The sequence below is a fragment of the Pelecanus crispus genome, chromosome 9 (genome assembly GCF_030463565.1).
Source record: "Pelecanus crispus isolate bPelCri1 chromosome 9, bPelCri1.pri, whole genome shotgun sequence".
Classification (NCBI taxonomy): domain Eukaryota; kingdom Metazoa; phylum Chordata; class Aves; order Pelecaniformes; family Pelecanidae; genus Pelecanus; species Pelecanus crispus.
The window spans coordinates 9863738-9877828 of record NC_134651.1 but is presented as its reverse complement, the minus strand read 5'-3'; the positions used below and the strand labels follow the sequence as shown (position 1 = coordinate 9877828).

Sequence of the window (14091 nt, the reverse complement as noted above, 5' to 3'; positions counted from 1 at the left end):
GAGTACAGGGGCACAATCACCTCCCTGCTCCTGCTGGCCACACTCTTCCTGATACAAGCCAGGATGCTGTTGGCCTTCTTGGCCACCTGGGCACACTGCTGGCTCATGTTCAGCCGGCTGTCGACCAACACCCCCAGGTCCTTTTCAGCCAGGCAGCTTTCCAGCCACTCTTCCCCAAGCCTGTAGCGTTGCATGGGGTTGTTGTGACCCAAGTGCAGGACCCGGCACTTGGCCTTGTTGAACCTCCTACAGTTGGCCTCAGCCCATCAGTCCAGCCTGTCCAGGTCCCTCTGCAGGGCCATCCTACCCTCCAGCAGATCGACACTCCCACCCAGTTTGGTGTAATCTGCAAACTTACTGAGGGTGCACTCAATCCCCTTGTCCAGATCATCGATAAAGACATTAAACAAGGCTGGCCCCAAAACAGAGCCCTGGGGAACACCGCTCGTGACCAACTGCCAACTGGACTTAACTCCATTTACCACAACCCTCTGGGCTCGGCCACCCAACCAGTTTTTTACCCAGCGAAGACTACGCCCGTCCAAGCCATGAGCTGCCAGCTTCCCAAGGAGAATATTATGGGAGACGGTGTCAAAAGCTTTGCTAAAGTCCAGGTAAATATGACAGTTATGCAAGAACTTCAGCATCAAATCCCCTGGTTTAGGCTTATTCATAAGCATAACTTATACTGCTTTCTTTGTATATGTATTCCCAAAGGGCAAAACTTCTGAAAGACACCTCCACTGATTATGTACATCAGCAAACAATAATCACTGCCTGGGGCATCTCCATTTTATCAGCCTAGAAGGGTCAAGCAAATGGCTTGTCAACAGCAATAATGACTACAGATACTTCTTGCACCAGTCTACACAACTTTCAAGAGATCAGTAACAACTTGAAAATGTCTGAAATCACCCACCCGTTAGGGCTAGATATAATAAATGCATGCTGACCATTATAAGACTGTTGAGATCTTTAAAGAAAAAAAGTCAATCCATTTACCATGTTTCCTGCTGTAGTAATTGGGCACAAACAGCTGTGTAAGCTATACTCTTAATGAACAGTTTGCTATTTTAATAACCATCAAGCTGAAAACCATTCAGAGAAACTCAAAGAGCTGTTTTCAAAGCCACTAATTAAAAATTGTAAGAAAAATTAAAAAGCCATTATATTTTTTATTGATGCAACTTTTTCTCACGGAAAACTGCTCATCATGCTTTGACACTGTACATGTGGAGAAATGCTGTGTACTATTCTTTCATCATTTTTTCCCCTTAGTAATATTTTGGCTAGTCTCTGCCTTCAGGCCTATGTAAACTCCTGCTACCAGCACTTTGGTTAGTCCTGTTACCAGAACAACTGCACCTCTTGAAAGAGGAACAGACCAAAAAGGAAGCACTTAAGCACCTTAAATTAAAGGTTGAATTTCATTCTAATTCACATTTTTATCTACTTCATGCCCTTGCATAACATAAACAGCTACTACTCTAGAACAGAAAGAGCATAAGGGCATGCAACACACCAGAGTCAGTTTTTTCAGCACATGTAAGCCCCTATGATGAAGAATGCAACGGATTTTTCAGGAGTTATTCAGATGCCACCGAAAGATTCAGGTAGAGGAAGTTACCTGGTGTTCAATTTACATACCTTGGTCTCATTTTATTATGAAGCCCAACCTATTTCACGTAAGCTGACATGTGAACTCATGAATAACGTGCAGTACCAGGGCTCTGGTTTGCACACAAGTGAGCCTGCATACGCAGGCTGAGAGAGATACTGGATAAAACAGAAGCTTTCCTCTTGTTCTTGCCAAGACCTGCGCAGACACCTTTCACAACGGGCAGGACCAGAGGCAACAGGCACAAACTGAAACACGAGAGGTTTGTTTTTTTTTTTTTCTTTTTTCCACTGTGAGGGTGACTGAGCAGGGGCACAGGTTGCCCGGGGAGGTTATGAAGTCTCCATCCTCAGATATACTCAAAAGCCATCTGGACACAGTCCTGGGCAACTGGCTCTGGGTGGCCCTGCTTGAGCAGGGGTGTGGACCAGATGACCTCTCACAGTCTCTGCCAGCCTCAACCATCCGTGATTCTGCAAATTACTTAGTGATCTTAATGACACAGAGAATCATCATCCTGCAAACACTGCGGTCAGGCCAAGATAAGGCTGGGAGTATTCAACTTTCATTCTCTCCAACCCACTTGGAGCCCAAGGAAATCCAGATATTTTTGGCCATTTCACATTAAAAAAAAGTCTACTCTGATGTCCCAAAGATAAAAACTAACCTGCAATCTAGCACTCACCTGGAAAGCATCAACTGTTCTGCTCTCAGGAAGTCCTCAGCACACCTCTAATATATGCAAACCCTTAACTAGTAGGGTTCATCGATCCTGTCCATTCTCCTCCCTGTTCCATAACACAAACCTCATCTTTTTTTCAGAAGACCATGACCACTTTGAGCCCCATCAGTGCCATCCGTTCTCTAAAGACAATTGGTGCTCAATATTATGATATATGCAAAGTCTTCTGAGCTGCAGGAAGTGGCTAAACATTGGCTCTGCTGCATACCGGTTGAGAACCTGGGATAAAACACAAAATGCTGTCCTGTTCTCCAGATTATATTACTTACTTAAAGCAAAAGAAAGAAAAAGCATAAATTAGTTTGGAGATTTATAAATAAAAGGTTCAATTTAGATCACAATATTTTTTTGTACAGGACAGAGCATTAAAAAAAGTTATCTTGGGCTGCCTACCATAACCACAGTTACTGTCCACCGATTCATGCATCAAGAAAAACGCTTTGACTTTCCATGTATTTTAATAAAGAACATAATTTTCCTTACTAATTTATAGCAACCTTAGTGTATACATATAAACACAGTTGCGAAGAATTCCCTGTTAAAATTGAATTTTACTACAATGAAGAACAGTTATTAGAGGAACAAAAGGACCTACAAAGAATATAATTTACCATGGCCACATCTCTAATAACTACTGAAAACCCACTATAATGCTCCAACAGATTTAATCGCTACATTTGTTCTACTACATCTAAGTTGCAGATCATATTAACAACTCATTAAAAAAATCTGTCATGTAATTGTTTACATAATTATTTTGTTTTTTATCTCTGTTGGCATAGCAGGATCCTTCTCATCTCATTTACCAGGAGGTGTGCTGTGCTAATGAATTCAGACTGTTCTGAGGGCAAACCTCAAATTTCATCCCATCTTACAAATTCTGCTTTTCTCTTCAGAGAATTTTTGCCACCTCCTATACAGTGACCTGGGGCTTAGACAAGATGAGCCTATTCTCATTATCTTACATATGCTAATATCAATGCTACCAATGTCCAAAATAGGATACTTTCTAAATGAGACTTTGCTTCAGAAACTTTAAACAGAAAGTTACTAGTAGTGTTACTTAGCTCCAAAATGCATGCATAACCTCTGCCTACCTTAACAGTAAGACTCACAAAATGGAGTCAGTGACACACACATTTCACTGCATGTAGCTCACAGGAATAATCTTTTGAAATTGTGCTTCAGTTTGGTTTATTCAGTTTTGGCTTTTTGCAGGGCTCTGTGGCTTTTTTTTCCCCCTCCACATTAACAGTGGATTATTCCAAGTTGGGGCTTTGGTCATTATGGGTCCCATCACTCTAACCTGACTTCATCCACCATGAAGATGCCATCACTGGACTTAATCCCCATTTCACTGTTCTGAAAGCCATTAACACCATTTTTAAGTAAAACATCTGCTTTTGTTAGTCACTGTTCACAGGGCTAAAACACACGATGGTGCTAATCCAAGCCTGACAATTCTCACCGACTTAGGAGGAAACGTCATCACTGCAGGTTTGAAATCAGGCTTATTATAATAAATTCTGTGTACACAGATCCCTTCAGCCCAAGAATTCAGTACACCTCCTAATACTCCCATTAGCCTCACATTCTTCTTAAGCAGAAGAAACAACTAATCCATCATTTATAAATTTGTCCAAGATCACAAGGTAGAAAATGAAAGCTGAGAAGAGTGTCTCCAAGTTCTAGGCTTCCTAATGGGCAGGGGAAAGGGAGGGGTGGAGGAAATCAATTCTAGTTAGGAATATGCTGTTCTAAACGCAAATGATTCTGATGTGGGTTTCTGTGTGGTATTTCAAGTCCAACTAAAATGTATCTGATGTACAAAATTTATTATCTACTGATTTTGGTAAAAATTTAAGAGGCTTACCTAGGAAGGGGATATAGCTTACCCCATTACATTCTTTCCTCGTAAGAGTATCTCCTATTTGTCTCTTTTAATAGACAGCCAGTTGAAAAAACTAACTCCTGAAGTCAGCTGGTTACAATCCTTTAAACACCAACTGCCTTTACATACTGTACAATTACCACATGACTTCCAAGCCAAATCCACAGCTGCATGCAGGAAATTCAGGAAGAAAAAAAAAAAAAAAAAAAAAAAGACACCCCCACGCCCCCCAGTGTAACATTGCATGTGCAATACCACACTGTGTATGCGGTTAGGCACAATAGCTAAAGAGAGTCCCGAGATTAAACACTCCCAGAACATAGCTACACTGCGTGCCCACAATACTGGCTGGAATCAGTCCTCCTGGAAAGGAAGACAGAAGGCTCTTGCCATAAAAAGAGCTGGGATTCTTAAACATCTGAAGCCAGGCTTAGGGGAAAATGACTGACGGGCAACAGCTGAGAGTATTTTGCATTGATCCTGCAACATCCTGACATTCCAGGGAGGGTGATGGTGAAGGAAGCTTTCTGACGACATAAATAAACTCGAAATCTTTAAAGAATTATTTAAAATATTTTAGAATTAGTATTTTCCGCTCAGTTCACCCCATCCCACCCGAAGCCCCTACTTCTTCCAAAAACACCCCCTCACGCACGCCCGCCCACCCACCGCTTCCAAAATGAAGACTAAGCAAATCCCCGGGCTGCGCATCTGCTCCCCCCGGCCCTCCCAGCGCTCTGCCTTTCCGACACACCACCCTCCCCCGAGAGGAGCCCGCATCAGCCCGCCCCGGCACCACCTTCCCCAGGCCCCGCCGCCCCTCAGGCCAGCCCCCCCCCCCTCCGCCGCAGCCCCCACCACACCCAGACACCTTCCCCCGGCGCCCTTCCCCCCTCACCTTCCCCTCCTCCGCGGCCCGGCGCCGGGGCTCCCCCCACGGCCGCCAAAGGCCGCCCGCCTCCGCCCGGGCGCACAAACCGCCGGGCGGGCTGCCGCCCCCCGCGCTGCCCCCGCCGCGCCGGCCCCGCCGCCACACCCTCCCGGCGCCGGTACCTTGTAGAAGGCCCCGTTAGAGCCGCGCACTTCCACCGTCAGCTCCTCCATCTTGAGAGCGCAAAGGCCGCCGGGACGTGCTTCTAGAAACTGTCACCACGGGGGGGACCGCCGCCGGGCTGCCCCGCCCCCCGCCCCGCCCCTCCTCCCCCCGCCGCGCGCCGTGGGCCGGCCCACGCCGTAGGGCGGGAGGAGGGGGGCGCTGCCGGGGGCGCGGGGCGTTCCCCGCGGGAAGGGCAGCCGGCCGCCGCCTTCCCCCCCCGCCGCCGCCCGCGGCAGTGGGAGCGGCCGGCCCCGCGGCGGTGCGGCGCGGAGCGGAGGGGAGGCGGGGGGGTGCGCGGCGCCGCCCGGAGGGGCAGCGGGCCCGGGAGTCCCGGCCCGGCCCCGCGGCAGCGGCCGGCGGGTGGGAGTGGAGGAAGTGGCGGCGCTGGCGCTGCAGGGAAAATGCGGTGGCTTGTTTGGTTGGTTTGGGTTTTGTTTTAAATGAATAACGATTCAAAAGGCCGGGCCTTAGGGGACACCGTCCGTTCCCGAGCCGCCTCAGGCGGCCTGGCGCGCCGCCCTGTGCAGTCAAGATGGTGCCCGCCACCCAGCCCTGCAGCCTGCCCCCGCCTCCTCATCGCTCGGCTTTGTCCCTCCCTGCTCTCGGCTTTGGGGGCGGGGAGCGGCCCCCCGGGCGGGCCCAGCCCCGGGCGGCTGCCCGCCGGCCTGAGAGGGGGGAATGCCCAGGTGCAGGCCCTGTCCTTCCTGCCTCCGTGTGCTGCTGCAGAGGGGAAAAAAAAATATAAAATGACTCTGCTATTCGATGACACGACGCAATCAGGCCCGAATTTCACTGTGAGCTCAGTGCTCGCATAAGCTTAGTCATGCAGAGCTTGATGCTGTATTGTTGCCAAATGCATTTTTTTTTTTTTGCAATAGCTTTAAATATCAATAACAGTACTTTCAAATGTCCTTCCTGCTGACCTTTCCTGTTAGATGTCAGCCCCAAATGAACAGGAGTACACGATGGTATTTTGCCCATCAAATGTTTTCATCTTTAGTTTCTGCATGTTAATCTCCTGCTGTAGCTTTTTTGCCAGTTTTAACCAAGTCTGTCACAGGGTGTGGATTTCAGATAATACGGGCCTAAAAGTTTTGAGAAAGCTGGCTGGTGGGTAAGGGGACTCCAGTGTGCCACAACTGCAGCAAAGATGGGGGTCCAACATCATCAGCTTAGCTTGCGTGCTGCTGGCTGACCCCCGCGCCTGCCAGGTGCTTCGCAGCTCTTTGACCATTTATGCTGTGCTTCTGCTGTCCAGTGAGTAAGCTGAGGGGATGGGGATGAGCTGGGAGGGTTCTACTGGGGAAGAACTGAAGACCATAGGTGGAGCCGAAGTTACAGGCTCTGTGGACAGTAGAGCCTTGAGTCATTGTGGTGAAGTATGAGAGGAAATGAGACACAAATTAATTGGAAAAAAACCCAACTGGCTCTGCTTGTTCCAGAGAACACCATGGTTTTTCCACTCAATATCTTTGTTTGGCTATGAGGTAGTGTTTAGAAAAAAGTGCAGTTATGCGATCTGCTCTTTTCCCATGCTGTGTGCATGAATATTCTCATTCTTGCATAATATTTATTCCATAGGAATGTTGGAGGGTATCTTTGATCATAAATACTGTTTAAATCTTCAGAAATGACCCACAATTTATTCTCTCAGTGGTGCCTAGGCCACACATGGGTAAGAGAGCTCTTCATGCAAAATGGTAGGTGCCCCCTTTCCTATTGACAGAGGCCACTCAACACTTTCCAGGATAAAGTATGAAACCTGGTAGTAGGAAGCAAACAGTTGTGCTACAAAAATTCTACACCAAAAATTTTCGTTGTCCCAAGATTGCATAGCCTGAGATTCATTTATTCAGCTTCCAAGGCAGACACTCTCATGTCAACTGCTAAAAAAAGGTGTTTGGGGGTTAAAAAAAAAAAAAAGCAAAACCAAAACCAAACTATGCATGCTGTCCTAAGGAGTAAAAACAGGACACAGATAAAAATTACTTCAGAACTGCGTGAGGTGCCCGGGTGTCCCCATTTGCAAAACAGGGGACGGTTGTGGTCAGTAATGATAACGAGAACTGGCTTGAGCCAATGCAGTCTGCGTCTGAATTTCCCTGATAAAATTTGTTTTTCTGGAAGTATGCACATGATAGGAGTTAAAGTGACAGGGTTGCTTATAGATTAGGATTGAGGCAGATTGCTATACCTAAGTGAAAATGGGGGTAGAAGAGGGTTATCATTAGGTTGTGGGCCATAATAGTTCGCAGCACATCAGCCAGACTGGCAAGGAAAATCTGTTCTAAGTTTAGTTTTCACTTAATGTAAATTAGAGGTAACTGCTAAATTAAATTACTTTTAAGTATTTACTGAAATAAGAAAAGGGAGGATCTTTTCCCTACTCAGCTTTGGGAACTCAAGAGTCTTCCTCAGATAGTAGCTACTCTTAACTTTTTTCACAAGACTACATAAGGTGATTGGGTTTTTGTTTTCATTTTGCAACACACAGCGTGAAACTGCCACCTACATTTCATAGAGCAGTTCTGGTCAGGGAGATGCTATGAGTAAGTCTAGTTGAGCATCTCTCTGTCCTCTGTTGAAACTGTTCGACAATGCAGGAGGGAGAGCAAGCTTCATCATGCCAAAAGGACAGTAAGCAAGAAATAGCAGGATTCTGTATCCTTGGGGCCCTTGGTGGGAAAGAGCAGAAAAAGGGTTTGCTTATTTAAGTGAGAAAAATAAAGGGTGGAGGATTAAACACTGAAGGATTAGGATTGTTGTCTTCAAATATATCAAGGCACACAGAGGGGATAATGATCAATGAGAGACTAAGGCTATAAAAGACAGAAAACAAGACTAGCCAAAAGACTCCCAAATAGGTATAGGCTGACCATTAATAAATTTAGTCTGGAAATTAGAGTTTAAAATGGGAGGTTGAGGAAGTTTCTGGAACAGCCTTTCAAAATGAAATAATGGAAGTTAATAAAGCCTGCCTACATTTAGGATGGAAAAAGCATTTATGATGGTGATGTATCATGAGCAATATAAATCATATTTTCAAGATAGGAGACTTTGAAAGTATTGATTCCAACAATTTCCAACAAAATGACCAACCCCCACTGCCATCCTTCCAAATGTCGTTGTCTAAAATTCGGGAATTGTATGGACAAACTGGGAAGGGTTCAGGAAAAAGCAACAAAAACAAGGATTGAAAATGTAACTCATAGTGAAACAGTATCATAGCAGAGTTTTAATATTTTGAAATAATGATTTTTGGCCACAATCTGCGAGTACCCAGGGTAGGAGAAAAGATTATAAAGGCCTCTTTAGATTCCTATCACTCGCAATTTTAAAATCAAGATTGGATATGCTCTGGTTCATACAAAAATGAATTCATGGAAATCTTATCTGTGTAACTGAGGGTCAGAATGGAATTGTCATTCTGGGACCTTCTGATATCAGACTCTGTTAAATGTTCATCTTACCCAAAAGCAAACAAATTTTAGCCATTTTCAGGGACTTGAGCAAGAGCGAGACAACTATGAAATCAACAACGTTAACTCCTCAGAATACTGATCTTTTTAACTAAGATTATATTTAGTTATGAAAAGCTTCACAACTTGATAGCCCTCTTAAACTACTGTTAGGCTGAAGACTACTAGTAGTTTATTTTTGAAAAATTTTTGTAGTTTTAACTAATCAGTTACTTCTGTGCCAATTAACTTTCGCATCTTTGCTGATACCGAAACAAGGGGTATTGCTGTGTTTTACTGAACATATTCCCTACCCTTCAGTAAAATAAGAACACAGAAGCATAATTTCTTAGCACATTTTGTAAAAAATAATTAGGCAAAAATCAAGGTCAACTACATTCAGACTTGTGCCTTTACTTACAAATGCAGAGTGTAATAACCTGGGTCTTACATTGCATTCAGTGAAGGGAAATGCTGACACTTAGCAACTTGTGCCATAAAAAAATAAAATAATGATAAAATATTAATCTAGCTTTGCCTTTAAGTGGGTAAAAACCTCTTTGGTTCAGTTGCACATTCTGAAATTTTGGCAGAACGCTGATACGTGTGAGAGGTGTCCATCCAGAAACTTCCAACCTTAGCAGAAGCTTAGGCAACTGGCAGCACTTAGACCCTCTGTAAATTGCTGCGCATCCCTAATCCTTAGTGGAGACAAGCAACACAGATGAATATTTGAAGGATATTACGAGATAAGATCATATTGGCCTCATGGCTTACCAAATGACAAAACTACATTGCAACTCAGAAAAAGTCTTGGAGAAGTTCTTTTGAAAAATTACATGCTTCCAAGCATGGGGGTTTTACTCATTTACGTGTATGTTTTCTTTACTCCACATATTGTACTTGGGTAGCAGAAGGAAGTTTGTGAAACATGTAAGGTCAGCTCCAGTCGACTTGTGCAAGTATAGCGGGGGACCTAATATTCTGTGGCACAAAATTGGTGTTAAGGACTTGATACAGGTCACCCTGTTGGGGTCCCACTGTATAAAGGGCCAGTGGTTCGTTGTAAAAATGAAAAGTCCTAAAGAAAGTCTTGTGGTTTGTTTTATTTTGTCCTTCACTGTGATTTTTGCACTATTTGCATACTGAGCTGAAGAAGAACCTCTACCAATTTTCAGCAGCCCTTTACAAATGCATTCCTGACCTTTACAAATGAATGAATATTTGTCTGGAGGTTAGCTGAACTGAGTGTGCCATACCCAGATACATCTGCAAGTACTGTAAGCAGACACCGCTTCTGAAAATAGGATCCACAAAAGGTGTTGCTAAGTGAGGGTATGTAAAAACATTTTTGTGCGGTGCACTTTAAAACCCTCTGTCTGGTATGGAAATAAGAGAAAGAAGAAATCATAAGTGTTCCTATAATTGCAAATAAACATTTGTAGTTATTTACACCTACCTTGAAAGGGAAAAATCTTTAGAGCTAGTTTATTTTGTGTGTATTACAGCTGATAGCACTCACATTTATCTATCTTTGTCTAGACACAATGAACTTAAAATGTTTCACAGTTATAAGGTTAACCCCCCCCTTATGCTTAGTAGGATAAAAAGTGTTAATAATCCACAGAATGCAGTAGGTGTTTACTATTATGTTCTATTTCCTGTTACTGCAGTCTAAAAAAGAAAAAGTCCCTGAGCTAATTAAATTATACAAGGAAGACGTCAAGAACCAATATTAAAAGAAAATTGGTTTTGACTACAGTCTGTATTTATGCTGAAGTAATGATGAGTAATATGATTCAGGTTTCATTTGTTCAAAGTCCACAATATAATGTGCATGCTCAGCAGAAGAAAAATATACATCCAGGCAAAAGACTACTATGTGAAAGTAATTTCACACTGAATGACAACATACGAAGCTTGTTTTTCCACACTGGATGAACTTCTGGATTACCATTGCTTGGCTGGTCCTCCTATTTTTGTCAGTAGCAGCACAGGAAAGTAAGCAAAATAGAACTAAAAGTTTGATGTCATTCTAAAAGCAAAGAGAAGCACTAGACAATGCCTGCTGTAAGCGCAATGTTAATTCTGGTACAATGCAAAGAAACTGCAAAATCATTTCTCTGAAATTTTAATGAACTTAAATGAGAACACTGCTGTTTAATGGACTTTATGCAATGGTCTGAAGCTCATCCATTCACAATACAACTTTTCATGGGGTTGGCTTGGTTTGGTAATCTTCATTATCACTTTACATCTGCCGCTTTTGAATGCTAGTATGGATGCAGCTGATCAAAAATAACCTGGATTGTGCTTGGCTTTGTTCCAAGCCAGAAAGTGAAATGCAGTGAGCACCAGAGGGACCTCTGTGGTAGTGTGAAGTCATGGTGAAATAATGGCGTGGAAAGGCCTGTCATAGTATTAGCTTTAGACATCCAAGCCTAGAAGTTCCCATCCGCAAGTGTTAAGAGTTACATCCTTCCTATCACTGTTGTTACCCACACAAACCCGTATGAATAATTTCTGTCTTCTGAATGCTTTACATGGAAACCAGGAAAAGGGAAGTATTATTTTTTCTCTATTGCTGATCCAATTTTGGTCCTTGTTTGATCCTCAGGCAAGTCTAGACTACCTTTGTTTTGACTTGACGGCTGGATCAACTTTTAGTGTCAGTGTCGTGTAAAGAGATATCTGCATTTCTAGTATTGGACTGGACCAGAGCAGGGTTTCAGGTAATGTGGATTTATATGATATGAATTACTAGCTACTTCTTGCAAACATCAAAATGTGCATGTTTAATCCCTGGTTCTGAGTATTAGTATTTAATTCCTTAAAGTCAGGGACTACTCTAAAAAAAGGGCAATGAAGTCCTGAGCAAGATTTGCAAGAGACAGTGGACAGTGGGCATGTTGCTGCCATAAATACCTGATCTGAGGTATAGGAATTTAGTGCCACAGGACATCAAAAAACAAAACAGTAGCACTTAAGCAAAGCTGTGTCTGGAATAGCAGAGGGATGCACAGCAATCCAAGTGAAGAAATGCAATATGGAAGAGCAAACAAAGAACTCACAGGTAGGAAGAAGTTAGCAATGCATGTGTGTGAAACTGTAAGCAAACAAACTGAAAAGCTTATTTCTGTTCCTATAGGATTACCTGATGTAATCTAAAGCACAGAGTAGTCCATTTGAAGGAGAGATCGGTTGTCAGCTCAAGGTACTCTTGAGAGTACCAAAAGCAGGTTTCTGTCTTGCCACGCTTTACTTTTTGAAGGCCCAAATACATTAAAGTACTTAGGTACGTACTTTGTTTAGTATCTGAATGGAAGTGATATAAGAGTGCCTTTAAATAGTTGGCTTAATCTGTGCTTTTCCAGAAAAAAAAGAGATGAGAAGGAAGTTTGCTGTTAATTTGTTGGCAGAATAATAATGTAAAACATTCTGAATATAGATATTTTCAGATTCCTCTGAAAAGTCCCACCTGTAGAACAACAGATATATTATCTATATTAAAAAATATATATATGTATTGTTATTATATATATGTGTGTGTGTGTACACATATATATATAAAGAAACGGCAGATAAATACTGAGTCTCAGTGCCCTAGGAGCAAAGATAAGCATTGCACAGGCAAAGTACTGAGAACGTTGATATGTCAATGTCAGAATCTCAACATCAATTGTTCTCTCAAAATGGATTGTACTCAACTCCCTCAAAAAATCAGCGGAACCTTTTCTACTACTTTAGTCTTAGGCACTGACTTTAAGAAATTAATACTCAGCATAAGGGATTAAACATGCACATTTTGATGTTTGCAAGACATAGCTAGTAATTGATGCCACGTAAATATACATTACCTGAAACCCTGCTCTACTGTTAAGATACAATGAGGCAGTATGGTACAGATCGCATTTCAGTGAAAGGAGTTATCAAGAAGTTAAAATATGTTTTCTGTGGCTTTTGTGATTGCTGTCTTAACTGAGATGACTTTCCTCTGGTACATGTGTTCCAGTTGTATCACAAATGCCATTGAAGAGGGTGGGATAAAATCTGGACTCTTGCCTTTTTCTTTTTTCCATCTTTCTAAAAATACCGTTCCATTAATAGCATAGTATTTTCCCAGACTGCCTATCTGTTGAGATGAAAAAGGGAACTGATGAAGCTACTTTGGTGATAAAGTAGACAGTTCTGATAAATACAACAAAACTGACCATTCTTTTGATCTAATCAATAATATTATCGCACGAATGCTCAGGACGTCATGTCTTTGGCATACTTCCACTTCCTTTTTTTCAGTCGTTCGATACCCTGATACCAAATGCTCTAGGCTGTCTGGTGTGTTTGACACTGCAGTTCCTGATTTCACCAGTGATTTGTTGCCACAAGACTCATCATCTGAGCCCTAAAAACTGAGGATGCTTTAACCTGCTCTTTCCACAACTGTACCTGCCCGCTTGTTCTGGCCTGTCTCAGTGGAGTTACACCTCCAGCCCCAGACTTCTCCTGCTTGGCTGAATTGGTACTTCAGAAAGCAGCTCCTCTGCTCAACGTTTAAAATGCTGCTTTAGTCAGTGAGGAAGTGGCTAATTGTCAGAAACCAAATACATTAAAGAGCCATCAAAGGGAGGAGCTGGGAGGATTAATGCAAACAGATGAAATATGCAAGAAAAAAAAGAGGAAGAAGGAGGAGACAAATGATAACAAAAGTCAAGAGCAGCAAGAAAAGAACAGCAGAAGAAAGAAAGGTTCAAACAACAGAGAAAGAAAGGTTCAAAATTTAGGCTTTGATGAAGAAAGGAAAGTTTGATGAATGAAAAAGATGAGGTAAGAGAGGAAGATAGATAAGATGGGTGATAAATGAGGAAAGTCAAGAGAGAGAGAACAGTTTTAGGGAATACATGAAAAGACATGATTGTCACCTCTGACACTCACATGCTTTTTCTCACTAAAAACGGGGCAGGAAGGGATGGTAGAAGATGTCAACAATGTAAACCCCCAAGACTAATACATATCTAACATAATGTTTACTGGCATTTGGGAAATCCAGTTCAAATCTATTTCCTACTGACTTGAAGCAGGAATTTGATTGCAAGTCTTTTACTGTCTGAGCTGTGTGAGCATGTCTGTACCACCCAGTCAGTGTTGCACCATGCCAGGATACTGGACTAAGCTCTGAGTGAAGTAGTGTTTGCATGGGAAGCAATGTAGCCACTTAACATAGCGTCGCACCCAAGCTAAGGTACCCTGCCTTTCGGTAGGCTATTTAGCCTCCGTGGAACGCCAAAC

General features: G+C 42.9%; 1 protein-coding gene across 3 annotated transcripts in view; it reads right to left on the bottom strand.

The window, feature by feature from the left end:
- FXR1 (FMR1 autosomal homolog 1) overlaps positions 1–5415 on the bottom strand; it is a 43560-nt gene extending 38145 nt beyond the window's left edge. For all 3 annotated transcript variants that reach the window (XM_075716565.1, XM_075716566.1, XM_075716567.1), the window contains exon 1: positions 5305–5415. In XM_075716565.1, coding sequence (XP_075572680.1) covers positions 5305–5355 — 51 coding nt within the window. In that variant the 5' untranslated portion in view covers positions 5356–5415. The remainder of the gene's footprint in view (positions 1–5304) is intronic.
- Positions 5416–14091: the final 8676 nt, after the last annotated feature.